The 14603-nt window shown below is 57.4% G+C and overlaps 2 protein-coding genes across 3 annotated transcripts in view; one reads left to right on the top strand and one right to left on the bottom strand.

Annotated features, from left to right (window-relative positions):
- Positions 1-6: 6 nt before the first annotated feature.
- Positions 7-7879, top strand: LOC104828432 (zinc finger protein 777-like). Of its 2 annotated transcripts, XM_010562094.1 has the most exons (6): positions 7-298; positions 569-695; positions 1741-1929; positions 3014-3235; positions 3997-4110; positions 5065-7879. In XM_010562094.1, exons 1-6 carry the CDS (start codon positions 38-40, stop codon positions 6129-6131), a joined length of 1980 nt encoding a protein of 659 aa, XP_010560396.1. In that variant the 5' UTR covers positions 7-37; the 3' UTR covers positions 6132-7879. The 2 variants fall into 2 exon arrangements, with proteins under 2 accessions (XP_010560396.1, XP_010560403.1); XM_010562101.1 differs by lacking the exon at positions 1741-1929.
- A 2448-nt stretch (positions 7880-10327) lies between these two features.
- Positions 10328-14603, bottom strand: part of LOC104829329 (zinc finger protein 398-like) — an 8881-nt gene continuing 4605 nt past the window's right edge. Inside the window, exons 6-9 of the mRNA XM_010563499.1 lie at positions 13959-14366; positions 13115-13241; positions 12212-12463; positions 10328-11385 (exon numbers count right to left, since the gene is read on the bottom strand). Of these exons, the coding sequence (XP_010561801.1) occupies positions 10328-11385; positions 12212-12463; positions 13115-13241; positions 13959-14366 (1845 nt within the window). The remainder of the gene's footprint in view (positions 11386-12211; positions 12464-13114; positions 13242-13958; positions 14367-14603) is intronic.

Raw genomic sequence — 14603 nt, 5'->3', positions numbered from 1 at the left:
GGAGTCGGGCACCCCCAGGCGCAAGGCGGTGCAGGCCATGGGGCCGCGGGCATCGGCGGGGCAGGCGGAGGCCCAGCAGCTGCAGGAGCTGAGGAACCGGACGGAGAGGGCGGAACGGAGGCTGTTGGCCTGCGAGAACCTGGTCGGGGAGCTGGGCAGCAACCTGGCTGCCCTGGGCAGCCTCCTGCAGGAGTACGGGCAGCTGCAGCAGCGGCTGGAGAACGTGGAGAACCTGCTGAAGAACAGGAACTTCTGGATCCTGCGGCTGCCCCCCGGCTCCCGGGGAGAGGTCCCCAAGGTAAGGGCCTCCGGCCTGGCCCCTGGAAGCGCCAGCACTGTGGAGGGGGGGGTTAGGAAATGCCAGAGCCATCTTAGCGGTGAGCTCGGGCAGCTGAGCAGCTGCGAGTCCTGGACTTGCCGCTCGCAAGCCCTGACTGGGCAGGCACGCTTTGGTCTGTGCCTGCCCTGAGCTCCGGCAACCAAAGCCAAGCGCTCAGTTGAACGTGTGTGGTTTCCAGTTATCTAACCGCATCAGAAGTCACCAAGCGCCTAATACTTGTGATTCCAGGTACCGCTTACATTCGATGATGTTTCAGTGTACTTCAACGAGCAGGAGTGGGAGAGACTGGACCGCTGGCAGAAGGATCTGTACAGGGCTGTGATGAGGGGGAACTACGAGATGCTGATTTCCCTGGGTAAGGCACAGAGTCTGCACCTCCAGATGAGCTTCTCTCGTGGGTAGGCTGGACTGCTTCCCACCACAGCCTGACTGATGGTCTGGTTTGGTGGGGCTGGACACCTGTAGCTAGCAGAACCTCTCTTGGGCAGTCAGACCCATGCATTTTCCCTCCCTCCCCCTTGTCAAGTGATAACAATGTAACAGATGCCTGTAGTAAGTAATAGTAGCAACAGCAACACAAGCAATATTGATTATAAAAAATATCCACGTGAGATGCTGTTTCTAATGGCTGTGTAAGTGGATTCCAGGGTTAGGGAACCATCATGATCTTCCAGCTCAGTTCAGGAATTATCTGGGTGAGGTCTCATAACTGCACCTTGAACAAGTTCGTTTTCTCTCTATTTAGCCCCTATGTAAAGTGACAGGGACATTTCCGTCTGCCTTGGTAAAGAGCTAACCTAATCATGCTCAGTCTTTCTAAGGGCACCCAACATGTTTTTGGATGATTTGGGCTGTAAGATACTCCCCGTCAAAAGCTGTTTCTTGGGCATGACTAGTAATGTGTCGCTCTGTGCAGCTACTGAAGTTGAGGCTTCGCTTTTCTCAATAATATTCTGCAGAAACAGAACAAACCTGTTCCTCTCATGGTCCATCTAATGCAGACATCTCTACAGAGCAGGAAGGTTTCTGTCCCTACACCAGAACAATAGCTCAGAAGAACTGCTCTTTAAGTCACTGTTAAAGTTGAAATGGGAGGAAAATGTTAAAGATAAAGCCTTGCCCTCTCCTTTAAGATTTTAGTCCATGTTCTGTTACTTAGATCTTCTCTGTACTTGAGCTACAGCTGTGCTCATGGGTGGATCCTGCCAAAGGGCCAAGAAAGCAGCACCACCTTTATCGTTAGACCATGGATAATTTATTTGTGTCTGTCTGTGCTGTCTGCTAGCTCTGGGATTACGGAGAGAAGGGTCACCTGAAAACATTTGAGAGTTCGGCAGAATGAAGGTGCAGCCAGTTCCTAATAAAACACGCTGTCCTCTGCTCCTCTGCCCCGTGAGCAGACTATGCTGTGTCCAAGCCTGACATCCTCTCCCGGATCGAGAGGGATGAAGAGCTTTGTGTCAAAGATGGTCAGAAGCCCCCGCTGACACGTATTGGAGACAGTCAGGAGCCCCTGCAAGCACCAGAAAAGGTGGACCGGGTGGAAGAGGCTTTGGGAGAAGAGGAAGTTCCCATGGAAGCTGACAGAGGTAAATTACATGGGTGCCAGGAGGAGGTAGCAATTCCTGTCTCAGCTTTGTCAGGAGATCTCCCAGAGGTGTCTGTGTTAGAAATGAACTGCTCTGAGGGTCTGTTGACTGTATTGACTAAACCTCCATGGAGTACCTTGAATCTTTCTTCCATGAGGAACATTTACGCTTAGTCAGATGAATCCTGTGGAGAAAAACAAGGCCTGTCAGGAGGGGCTGGGATGGAGTCTAGAGTGGTGGGATAGACCTCTTGTGATCCTTTCCAGTCCTGTTTCTGTGCAGTTTGGCAATCCTTCTTCACCTCATTGTGTGCATGAGCCCTGGGGCTTCCAAAGACACTCCTGGTTGCCTTGCTGAGAGAGGAGACATGGTGGGAAGTGAGGAACCTGGGAACATGCAGTGGGAGGAGGAGGCTGGAGCCACTCTGCTAGTGCTGGGAGGAGCAGAAGTGGTCAGGAGACCCTTGGGACATAGCATGGGAGAGTTGGAAAAAATCAATTAAGAGTGCGAAGGCTGGGCAAGAAGATAGGAGACACTGGAAAGGGACAGGCAGACCCCAACAGAAGAAGAAATGTGTGGGCAGAGCTGTGATCGGGAGCACTTTCCTGCAGGACTGAGGAGGGTCTAATGGGGGTTAAAGAAGCCCCACGAAAGGCCAGGTGGGCACTGGCGGGGGCCAGAGGGCAGGGCAGCCTCTGTCCTTTGGGGAATGTTACTCAGAAATGACACGAGCCCCAGGTGTGTGTTTGGGGGTTGGTTTGTCAAGTGCTTCTGGGAAGAGAGGAAAAACATACCACATAGAGAGAGGCTGTCCCTCTCCTTTGAGATTTTAGTCCATGTTCTGTTACTTAGATCTTCTCTGTACTTGAGATACAACTGTGCTTATGGGCGGATCCTCCCACAGGGCCAAGAAAGCAGCACCACCTTTATTGTTGGACCATGGATAATTTATTTGTGTCTGTCCATGCTGCCTGCTAGCTCTGGGGATAGGGAGAGAAGGGTCACTTTGAGAGTTTGGCAGAATGAAGGTGCAGCCAGTTCCTAATAAAACACACTGTCCTCTGCTCCTCTGCCCCGTGAGCAGACTATGCTGTGTCCAAGCCTGACATCCTCTCCCGGATTGAGAGGAATGAAGAGCTCTGCATCCGAGACGGTCAGGAGTCCCGGCAGACAAGCGTCCGAGACGGTCAGGAGTCCTGGCAGACAAGCGTCCGAGACGGTCAGGAGTCCCTACAGACACCAAAAGAGATGGACCAGAAGGAAGGGGCTTTGGGAGAAGATAAAGTCCCTGCGGAAGTTGACACAGGTAAGTTACATGGGTGCCAGGAGGACTTGCTTCCCTGGGCCATTCCTGTCCCATCTCTCTCGGGAGAGAGAGGTCTAACTGCCTGTGGGAGAGGGCATGGCAGGTCACCGTGCTTAAGAGGAGCATCACCAGCGAAAAGCAGAAGCCTTGGGGTATGTTGGCAAGGTGCTGCTAGGGAAACTGGAAGGGGTTCAAGGGCCTGAACACAAGGCACTGTGGGAATACTACCTGTAGAGTTGGTGGGGAGGGTTTAGGAGGGATGAGGTTGCTCTGCAGAGGTGGCAGCACGCAGCACCTTGGTGACTTTCCTCCCAGCCATCCCTCTGCTTTTGGTCCTTGTGTGTGGCTTCACTCCAGGTCCTTCTAACACCTTGCATGCTTTCCATAGAACCATAGAATCACTTAGGTTGGAAAAGACCTTTAAGATCATCCAAGTCCAACTATAAACCTAACATGGCCAGATCCACCACTAAACCATGTCCCTAAGCGCCACGTCTACTCGTCTTTTAAATACCTCCAGGGATGGTCACTCACCCACTTCCCTGGGCACCCTGTTCCAGTGCTTGAGAACCCTTTCAGTGAAGAAATTTTTCCTAATAACCAATCTAAACCTCCCCTGGTGCAACATGTCATGGCTTCTCAAGCCGCTGCTTTCTCTGGCTCTTCGCCACACTCGCAACACATCTCCAGTCAGCATCACACCAAAGCAGAAAGATGTGAACTCTCCACACGTGTTAAAAATTGCTCTTCTCTGCAAACAGAACTCCCCATCCTCGTGATGAATGTCATGTCCCTGAGTGCACAAAAAGGGCAGCAGCACAGGGAAGATCAGCCTGAGACAGAGATGGAAGAGGACCCGGCTGAGTCCAACACTGGTGAGTAACCCTGTGCAGGGGAGACATGGGACCCTGCAGGCAGGGAAGCAGCTCCAAGCTCACTTGAACCAGAGAGGGGAGAAGGAAGTTTCAGGCTTCTCTTATCACCGAGCAAGGGAGGGGTCTGGTGCTGGGCGTTTCAGCCCTATCATCTCTGTGGAAAGAACAACAGTCCAGCTGGTGTTCCTTCTATCAGAAACTGGGGGTGAGCCGGTCGCAGTAGCATGCTTCCTCCAGCTGTGCTGCATTACGGTAGAGCTGGCCTTGAACTCAGGTGGCCTAATGCTTCCCATGGCATGGCCCTCTTTGTGCCACAAGCAGGGAGTGTAGGAAGGGGGGGCAGCCATCTGCAGATACCCTCTCTTCTGGTCCTGAAGCTTTGCCAAGCTAACGCACAGAGCTTTCCTCTTCCAGGGATCCAGAGCCCGTTTCTGGGACTGGTGGGCAGAGTTAAATGGCACTGGTTCTGGGTGGCTTATGCAAGCTAAATGGCCTGGCTGCAGGGGGAGTGTGGAGAGTTTGCCACACAACCCTCTGCACTGGAGCCGGTTTGCCTGCAACATTTGGCGTTTGCTGGCAGTCCCAAGCTTGACAGAAGTGAAGAGCCTGAAGTACTGCAGGCTGTTGCTTTTCAATGATCTTTTTTCCTGCTGCATCATTGGTGTCGCGGTTTTAGAGGTGGATCCCTTTGCTCCACCAGCCCCGATGGCACTGCAGCAGACCACAGCCTGGTTCTTCCTGGGAGCAAGAGCTCTGCACCCCAAAACCACGCTGGGTTGCTCAGGGTGTGTGGACAGGACGCTGTGGTGGCACCTGCGCCTTTCCAAACTGCGTTCTCAGATTTGTCGGTAGCTCCTTCATTGCTAAAAGCCTGCTCAGTGCTTTGGGACTTAACCACAACCTGGGTTTGTCCTGGGAGCATGGATGACCAATGCCCATGTTGCTCTGTTTCAGAGGAAGGCTCTTTAACAGAAAATGAAAGGGCATGTGAAGGGACTTCTCTTGAAAACATCAAAATTAAGGAAGAGGAGCCTGAAGCATTGCAAGAGGTTTCTGCACCCTCTCCGAGTCCAGAGATCCAGAAGTGCCCCAAAAGTGAGCCAGCCAAGGCCAAGAACAAGAAGAAGCCAAGCAGATGTGCGAGCAGCAGCCTCCTGATGGGCAACTGTCGGCGTGGCTATGTGCGTGAGTGGTCGCACCCCTGCACCGAGTGCGGGAAACGTTTCCGTCTGAAAATCAACCTCATCATCCACCAGCGGAGCCATGCCCAAGAGGGGCCCTACGAATGCACAATGTGCGAGATCAGCTTTGCGGACAAACGCCACTTGGACCTTCACCAGAGCATCCACATAAAAGACAGGGCCTTTGGGGCCAAGGTCTGGGGGAACGTCCACCCAGAGCTGAGGATCCGGCCGAGGAGAAAGTTCTGCGGGGCTTTGTGTGGAGGTGCCCACAGCCTGGGCAATGGGACATATGCTGGGGGTCCCTGGCTGGGCCAGGCCAAGGAGGAGCTAGACAGAGGGAGCCCTAAGTCTCGTAGGAAGTCTGTGCTGAAATGCAGTTTTTGCAAAAAGATTTTCTCTTGCACGTTTTCCCTTCGGCGGCACTTGCAGACCCACTCGCAGGAAAGGCCGTATTGCTGCACCACCTGCAAGAAATGCTTCACCCGTAGAACTCACCTCTTGCGCCACGAGAAAATACACGACCGCCAGAAAGCCCTGGCTGCACTCCAACAGCCCGTGACCGTCATGCCAGCACCCAAGCAGCCCCAGCCACAAGGAGCCCCAGAGACACCCACAGGCGGGAGCGTTCCTCACTCACCAGCCCAGGCATCCGAGATAAATGTTAGCCCTGTGGCCACCGCAGCCAAAGCAGTTCCAGCAAATGAGCTCCCGATCGGTCCTGCAGAACTCGGACCGCCAGACAAGAACTGCCACATCCTCGGCTGGGGTGGGAGAGCTGTCCAGCCTGTGGTTAGACTAGGAAACAGGGCAGCGCTTTCAGGGGTGACGGAGAAATGACAACAGGAGAAATCCGAACTGCTTGTGGCCCTGGAGAGAACCTGTGAGCATTGATGTTGCACATGGTGGGGCACTGGGGTTGTGAACCATCTGTCCACTGGATTTTAGGAGCTTTCCTGAATTGCAGAAGGAAACAAAAGCTTGGATACCACCATAGAGAGCAAATTACAGAATCCTCCAGTGACCCTAAATGCTTTACCATTCCTCAGACTCTCGTGTCTGCTGGCTATTGCATGAAATTTTCCCAAGCTGACCTTCCAGCAGCTGAGCTCACCTATTGATGCTGGAGCTGACCCCTCACATTTGGAAATAAAATTACATGGTGAAGAGGACAAAGGGAACACAATCAAGCTGGCAAGCCAGGCAGCCTTCCCAAGGAGCTCTTCACTTCACTGACAAAGTTTCTTCACCAACACGCCAGATGAAGAAAGCATGGCATCTCCGAGACCCCATCGTGTCCTGGCCATGCTTGTCTAATAACCCACCCTGGTGAGGAAATCTGCTAACCCCTCAATCAGATTGGGAACATCTGGGCGTTGCATTGGAAGATCCATAGAACAAATCAAACCACAATATTTTCTGCTTGCGAGGGTGCTGCGGATGTTTCTGAGGTCCCAGCAGCACTCCTTCCTTCAACGAAGCCAGCCCGTGAGAGCCAGAAACACCCACGAGAGTTAATTCCCTCAGGACCAGCCTGCACAGATGGAGAGTCACTTTAGAAATATTTCACGGGTAAGATTACTCCTGTGCTGCAGCAGCAGTCCATGCGAGGACCCATCCTTGGCGCTCAGGCGTGTTGGCTGCCACATGCTGACACTGGTTCTTGCACGGGAGCAGCCCCTCCACTCAGCCCCGCTGCAGAAGGAAGTTCCCACTCTCCAAACTGCAGGTCATCTCCTTTAGTCATGTGCAAAATCCCACCATAACTAATCCTATGGAAGACTAGTTCTGCTAGCTACCTCAAATGTCTTGTGGAGTGAGACCTGCCTGGAGGCAGAGGAGCAACTGGAGCCCAGTAAGCAATGAAAGTCAGGCCAGGTGTGGCTCCGGTGTCCCCAGGAATCACTCGAACCGCACGTGTCCACGGCCAGAGCCCTGTATGCATCACGTGCACTGCTGGGAACCACGAATCATGTACCAAGAGAAGAAATTGGTCCTGGTGGCATCACTGTGCAGACCAAATGGAGAAGCTGTTAAGACTCCTGAGTTTAGTTTTCTGGGTTTTTTTTTTTTTCATTGAGTTGTTTAATGTAATTATTTGACATCACAAAGTCTCTGTCCTTCTCTAGGCAGGGAGCATGGGGAAACTGTTTATCACAGTTTTCATTCCTGGCCACTTACAAGGTCTGGTGGGCTGCAGAGGTGCTGCTGTGGGCAGCGTGCTTTGGGCACCAAGAAAAGGCCCGTGCCGCATCCTGCTGTAATCCTTGGTGCCAAGCGGTGCCCAGCCACCTCTGTGCCCTGCAGGAGGGACAGCAGTGTCAGAGCTGCTCCTTGGGGACACACACGATGTCCCACTGCTTCTCTGGGCCAGTTTCTCACTCAATTCCTGTCCCCTGGGATTGTAGAGTGTGCCTGGACTGTAGTTTTAGCCATGAGGGGGTGACGGTGGCAGACAGGTTGGCCCCGTGTCCCCAAAGGGATGGCATTGCCTGCTGCTAAGCCCTGTAGGATACAGGGGTGGTTGACACCTTACGGTCACACAGTGATGGTGCGTCTGGTAGTGAGCTGTGCTCTGGCACAGCACAGTGGTGTGGGCTCTAGTGACCGAGCTGGTTATCCCTGCCCTGGTAGAGATCCCAGTAACCCCCAGTTGATCCTAGTGACACGGGATGAGTTAGCGGGCGTGATGGTATTGCTGGTGGGCAATACCTCCAAGGCCAGTGTGGAGGGGCCAACTGCCCCAGCCAGGGCATTTCTTCTGAAGCTGTTGTGACTGGGACCAGCATTTCCTATGAAATCCCAGATCCCTTTCTCAGGCTATGGAATCAATAAAGTATTTGTCTGTACTGCTGCCTGCTTGGTCGGGCTGAGCTGGCACCCTCACGCACTGCTTGTGACTGAATGATTGGCCTGGGCAGAGTGAGGCAAAGAGCAGCTCCAGCCTGAGGGGGCCCCATGGGGGGTCACTGCTGGCAGCTCTGTCACCCCCTTCTGTGCAGTGGCTGGCCAAGACCCTGGGGAACATCCCAAGGGTGAATGTGTGGGGAAGCATAGGACTGTCATCTACCATTGCACCTGGGAGGGCAGTGGTGGCTAGGGGAGCCCTAAGAACGGGGCTGTGCCTGGGGCAGCCTCCGTGAGAGCCTGGGCCCAGCCTCTGTGTTCCTTCCCATCACTCTGAGGAGCCCCCAAGCCACCTCTGTGGCTGCACAGGGCCATGCAGGGGGACGCTGTGGCCCTTCGCTGCCATCCTGGGCCTCACTGGACACCCCCCAGTATGTCCCAGTCCCTTGCGCAAGGTCCAGCACCCTGGTGTGTGCCCCAGGGCTGGGCAGAGGGGCAGGATTCTCCCTGGCCCTGGCAGCTACAGGACTCTGCCCAGGGCAACACAGGCTGCCCTGCCGGGTGCTCTGCCTGCACCTGACACAGCCGCCGAAGCCACTAGGGGTGCCCTCGGTGGGTAAGGCCACCATGAACTCAGCCCGTGGCAGCGGCCATGCTGTGTGAGGGTGGAGGTGCAGGTAGGGATGTCCCCGGGGTGTTGTCACCCACCACTGTCCCCAGCGTGTCCCCTGGAATTGTCACCCATGCACCCCAGGCCAGGGACTCCCCTGGCCAAAGCGAGGGGATGCAAGCGCTGCCTGCGCCCTGGCATGCCGCTGCTTGCGAGTGCCCAGGGCTGGCGCGGTTCCACTGGGGACTCGGGCTGCTGAGCCCCAGAGAGCCATGCTGGGTGCTCCCCCCATGGGGACGAATATGGCGGGTGCAGTGGGCTGAGCCTGGGGACACCCTGACCCCGGGGCCTGAGGCTGCCTCATGCCAACCCACCGTGGCGGTTGCCACACGGGGAACCGTGGCCAGGAAGGTCGAGCTGTCTGTAGGCAGGAGGATGAGTGGCCAAGGGGACCAGGGCAAGGCAAGCAACATAGTGGCCCTGAGTGCCACAGGCAGGGCTGCAGGCAGGAGGGAGGCATCGCTCTGTCCTGCCAACACACCCTCAGCACTGCTGGGGAGTCCCATGGGGCCCAGATCCCTTGGAGTGGGGCTGTGATTGGCAGCTCCACATTCCCGTGGGCTTGTACATTCCTATGGGGCAGCTCCGCATTCCTCCCCTCATGGCCCAGTCCTCCTCCCCAGGACTGGCAGGCAGCCCAGGGCCGTCACACTCAGGCTCCTGCTTTGTGTTAATTGCAAGAACTCATCCCCAGGGTGCCTGATGCCAGCCGGGCTGCAGAGGGCTGGGGCAAGTTGCTGGGCTCTTCCCCCCAGCCCCTGCCCAGAGCAAAGGGCCTCGTGCCATTGCAGGTGATGGGAAGCAGCGGGTGATGGCGGGGACACAGGGCAGTTGCCCGTGGTGTGCCGAGCACGAGCTGAACGCCTGACTGCACCCACAGGAGAAGTGTACATTATATCTCACAGGGCCGCATACCCACAGCTCCCTTTGCCGGGTGGAGGCTACACGGTGCTAGCCGCCTGAGACTGCCTCTTGCCGACACCCCAGAGTGCAATAGGAGACCACATCAGCGCAGTCTTTTATCCGAGTCTCTTCCTGGCTCATCCAATGACCCTGACTGCTGCCCAGCCACAACAGCCCCTACCCGGGCCACCGAATGCCCCCACGCCATCGCCATGCTGGTAGTCTTTAAATAACCCTGAGTTCGACCGCGCCGCGGTACCCAACACAGCTGCTCCTCAGCCAAATTCCCCTTCCACAGGACAGCGGCACAATCCAGGTCGGCTCTGGCTGCCGAACCTCCTCCGCTGCCTCTTGGGCTAGTCTCTTCAGACGCTGCACGTTTCCCTACCCGCACACACATCAGCCTGCCTCCGTCCTCCTCCTCCTGGAGACCCAGGCAGTGCAGAGCCCCACGGCAGTGCAGAGTGCGCCGCGGTGGTGCCACGAGCCCCACAGCCCTGCGGACAGCCCCGCGGTGGTGCGACACCAGCTGCCTGGTGTGTCCCGTCGTTGCAGGCTGCTGCACTTCTGTGGAACAGCCTGGAGAAACTGCCCCTTCCCTTCTCCAGCTTTCACGCTACCGATTATCCTGGGTCAAAGCCTTGCAGGGGCTGGTCTCCAGCTCCCGGTCATGGTTTGGCAAGCTGACAGCAGGAGAGCTGGCAATGGCGTGGACCTTCTGGTGGTGATTCAGAGACTGCCGGTGCCGGAAACTCTTGCTGCAGCCGTTGCACTGGAAGGGCCGCTGCTGGGTGTGCCGGCGCTGGTGCTCTTCCAGCGATGCTTTCTGGGGGAAGCTCTCCGTGCATTCGATGCAGCGGTAGAGCCGCTCCCCGGCAGCGCTGGCCCGCGCGGGCCGGCCTGTCCACCCACCCCGCAGCTGCACCCCGTGGATGCGCTGGTGCTTCTGGAGGTGGTGCTTCTGGATGAAGCCCTTGCCGCAGGCAGAGCAGCGATAGGGACGCTCCCCGGTGTGGATGCGGTAGTGCTTGTTGAGGTTGGACTTCTCATTGAAGCTCTTCCCGCAGGCAGGGCACTGGAAGGGACGCTCGCCCGTGTGCAGGCGCTGGTGCCGCAGCAGCGCGGCGTGGTGGGCCAGGCTTTTCCCACAGGCTGTGCAGATGAAGGACCCATTGTTCTTCCTCGCCTGGTTCTGCTGCCGTGCCAAGAGGTTGCGCTTCAGCCGGACGCTCTTCCAGCCCAGCGGGAGCGCGCGGGACTCTTCCCCCACGGCACAGGGACGATGCTCCTCCAAGCTGGGCTGTGATGAGGCCACCTCTGCGGTAGTGTCTTCTCCCAGCGGCATTCCCTGGGGCAGGGTGAACGGATGGTCAGTCCCCACACCGAGCACATGCTCTGTTGGGAAGGGCAAGCCCGGGGCAGGATGAGCTTCCACCGGCACCACCACGGGCTTAAATTCAGACTGGGCGGTCCCGTGTTTGCAAAACTCCCCTAAGCCCTCTGCTGCTGCCTTCTGCTCGTCCAAGCCAGCGTGGCTCTCCCAGGGCACTGGCTGCTCCTGGCTCAGGGGAACCTCCTCTTCCAGTCTCACTGAGGGTGCCTGTGGCAAAGCCAGGATTTCAGATCCTTCCTCCTGGGGCTGCTGCTCTTCTGTCTTGATCACAATCTTCTCACCTGCTGAGAGACAGCAATTCATTCCCGGCAAGGGAAGCTCTCCCATGCCCGCAGCCCCAGTGCAGGCATGGGAGCCGAGCTTCCCCTGCAGCACATTGGTGAGACGAATCAGCAAATGTGCCGTTAGAAAGAGAGCAGGAAGGTTTTACTGAGAATGAAAAGGGAGAAGGACACAGGAGGTGGAGGGGGCATTGGCATCTGTTGGGGGTTACCCAGATATCTTGTTGGACCTCAGGGACATTTGATGGACTGACAGTGCAATACTCATAAAGAAACCAAAACAGAGGAAACATGAACGCAAAGTTGAGGTGCAGAGTCCTCTGTCCTGGAAGGAACTTTGTCAGGAATGGCAGAGTTTAGATGGGTGAATCTGGGGAAAAGGATCAAAGCAAAACCTTCCAGGAGCAGGAGGGAGTGTCTGTTTGCAGGTGTACAGCTGCACAGCCACCCTCGCACTAAGCCTTGCCCCAGGTCTCCCTATTTTCCACTCTTTATGGCAAGGGGGCTCTTCTGGGCTTAAAGATTTGGTCTTAAAAGTTTTAAGGAGCCCCCAATCACATGGCTTAAATTCCCCGACAGCTTCTGACCACCTACAAGACTGGAAACGCTCCCTGCAGGGACGTGATCTGCTCGGCTGGCCCTGTCTCTAGCAGGAGCAGCAGTGGCACTGCTGTGGGCAGGCTCCAACCCGCCTTGCTTTGTGGGCAGGCAGCAGCGGCATGCAGGCAGCAGCAGAGCAGCACAGCAGGCATAGACCCTGCCCAGCCCAGGCATGTCGCTAGTGCTCATTCTCAGCCTTCGCTGCCAAGCAGCTGCTGTGACTCACCGGCGCCAAGGTGCCCCAACACAGCTCCCTTCTCTGGCAGTCCATGGGTCCTCGTACCCAAATCCTCCCCATCATTGGCCAGTGGCAGCAGAGCAGGTTTGGAGCTGGCATCTCCAGGCCCTGGGAAGGAAGAAGGGGCAGTACGAACTGCTGATGCTGGGGACCAGCACCAGCTCCCCTCGATAAAGGGCTGCTCTTGCACAGCGGGAGCTGTGGGGCACCCAGAGGGGTCCTGGGCTCCCAAAGCAGTAGCTCAGGTTTCCCAGGACTGTCTGAGCAAGCAGGCTGGTGTCAGCCAAAGCAGGCAAATGACTTCAGTTGCCCCAAGAAGAAGTGACAGCTGGGCACTCAGCCTTTAAAATTTCAGCCAAAAATAATTAGTGCTAAAATTTAGGACTGTCTGCAGCAAATCCCTACAGGGTGGTATACATACAGCCCGTGTCCTGGCAAAAAATGGTGCAGGAACGCAGGTTGCAGACACAGTGTGGGCACATCACTGTCCTGACCGCACAGGGAGGACTCCTCTGCTCCCGCAGACACTGTGCTGAGTCCTGGGATGCCAGTGGATGTCTGCTCCTCCTGCAGTGCTCCTGCTCACGGGGGCAGAGCCTCACAGGGCAAGTCAGGGCTGACAGAGGGCCAAATCCTGGCAGTGTCTGAGTTCCCCCACTGACAGCACTGCTGTGTTGGCAAGACGAGGTGTTCTTTGGATACACAGGGTAAGCATGAAGCACTGTTGTCACCCACCAAGGGGCACCAAACCTTAAACATGTAAAGGCATCACCTCTCACTACCTGTTCTCCTCCACACACCCAAACAACACAGCAGCCTACAAGTAGTTGTAAGCTGGATTCAGCCCAGGGGATGATAATGTGTCTGACATGAGTAGAGACTGATCCTCACCCAGAGAGACCACAGCCTCGTAATTCCCCTTCATCATGATCCTGCAGAGCTCCTTCTGCCGGCTGTCCAAGCTCCCCCACTCCTGCTCTGGCAAACTGGCCGCGTCATCCTCGCACACCGCTGGCACCTGAAACCACAGGAGGCACCGCCTTGGCGCTTCCCTACCTTGTCCAACCCCCCCCCAGTCCCCACCACTCCCCCCAGAAAGCAGAATGTGGGGTAACGCAGTGTGGGTCCAGAGCTTCTATGGAAAGAAGCCATGTCGCAGCCTGAACCCAGGGAACAATTTCAAGATGGCTCAGCGAGGCTCAATTGTTTCCCCCCACACACAACCAGGACAGATTCTCAAGCACCTCTCGTTCCCTTGATCCACACCAGCAGCCTGAAGCAGCCAGGTGAGCAGTAACCCCCTCATGCAGGAGCAGGATGGGTGGGAAGTTACCGTCCCACCGGTGAGGTGACCAGTGGGACCCAACAAGGCTGAAAATGCTCAGGGGGCTTGTGCTCTGCTCCCCCTCTTCACTGGGGACAGGAAGGAGTGGGCAGTCTCCGACTGCTGCCTTGGTGTGCTGGCTCCCAAGGTAGAGCACTGGAGGGGGCACATCCATGCTGCTCTGCGCAGCTCCCCACAAGAGCCAATGCCACACCTCACCAGTCGCGCTGTCGCCTGAGGCGCGTCTCCACTACCTTGGGCATGTCACCATTACCCAGGGCTCATCTGCATCACCTTGGACACATCCCTGTTAGCTGGGGCTTGTCCCTCTTTGTCACCATGGGCACATCCCTGTTAGCTGGGGCTCGTCCCCATCACCTTGGGCACGTCCCCGTTGTGTGGGCCCGTTACCTTGGGCTCGTCCCCACCGGGGCCCGGGCCGGGCCTGGGTGCCCAGCGGCTGCGGTGCTGGAGCTGGCGCTCGACGTGCTCCAGCCGCCGCGTGTTCTCCTGCACCAGGGCGGCCAGGGCGGCCCACCTGCGCTCCAGCCGACTGCCGAAATCCAGCACCGCTTTCTCCAGCCCCGTCACCTTCTTCTCGGCCGTCTCCGCTCTCCCCTCCAGGCTCAGCAACCTCAGGGCCTGCGACTCCACCTTCCTCTCCACCGCCTGCACCGCCGCCACCACCGTCCACAGCGAGATCTCGGGCACCGCCGCTGCCTTGTCCCCCTCGGGGCCGGGCCCGTGGCCGGGGAGGGGGCCGTGGCCGTGGGGCTGCGGCGGGAGCGGCTGCCAGGCCTCGGGCCCCCACTCGGGCTCCTGTCGCGGGGGAGGAGAGGAGCGATGAGGGGCCGCCCCGCTCGCTGGGGCCGGTGAGCCCGCCGCACCGTTTCCCCTCCCGCCCCTCACAGCGCCTCAGGGCCCGCCCGCCCGGGCCCACCGACCCCAGCGCCGGGGGCTAACACCGAGGCTCGCCGGCAGCGGAGCGGGGCGGGGTGTGTGCGGGGGGGGGATCGGCCCCCCCCCCCCCGGGGCCCCGGGGGGGGGGGGGGGGGG

Source organism: Haliaeetus leucocephalus, unplaced genomic scaffold (assembly GCF_000737465.1).
Source record: "Haliaeetus leucocephalus isolate CR32 unplaced genomic scaffold, Haliaeetus_leucocephalus-4.0 Scaffold0, whole genome shotgun sequence".
NCBI classification, from domain to species: domain Eukaryota; kingdom Metazoa; phylum Chordata; class Aves; order Accipitriformes; family Accipitridae; genus Haliaeetus; species Haliaeetus leucocephalus.
The sequence above is the reverse complement of the archived record's forward strand: the minus strand, read 5'-3'. Positions and strand labels throughout refer to the sequence as shown.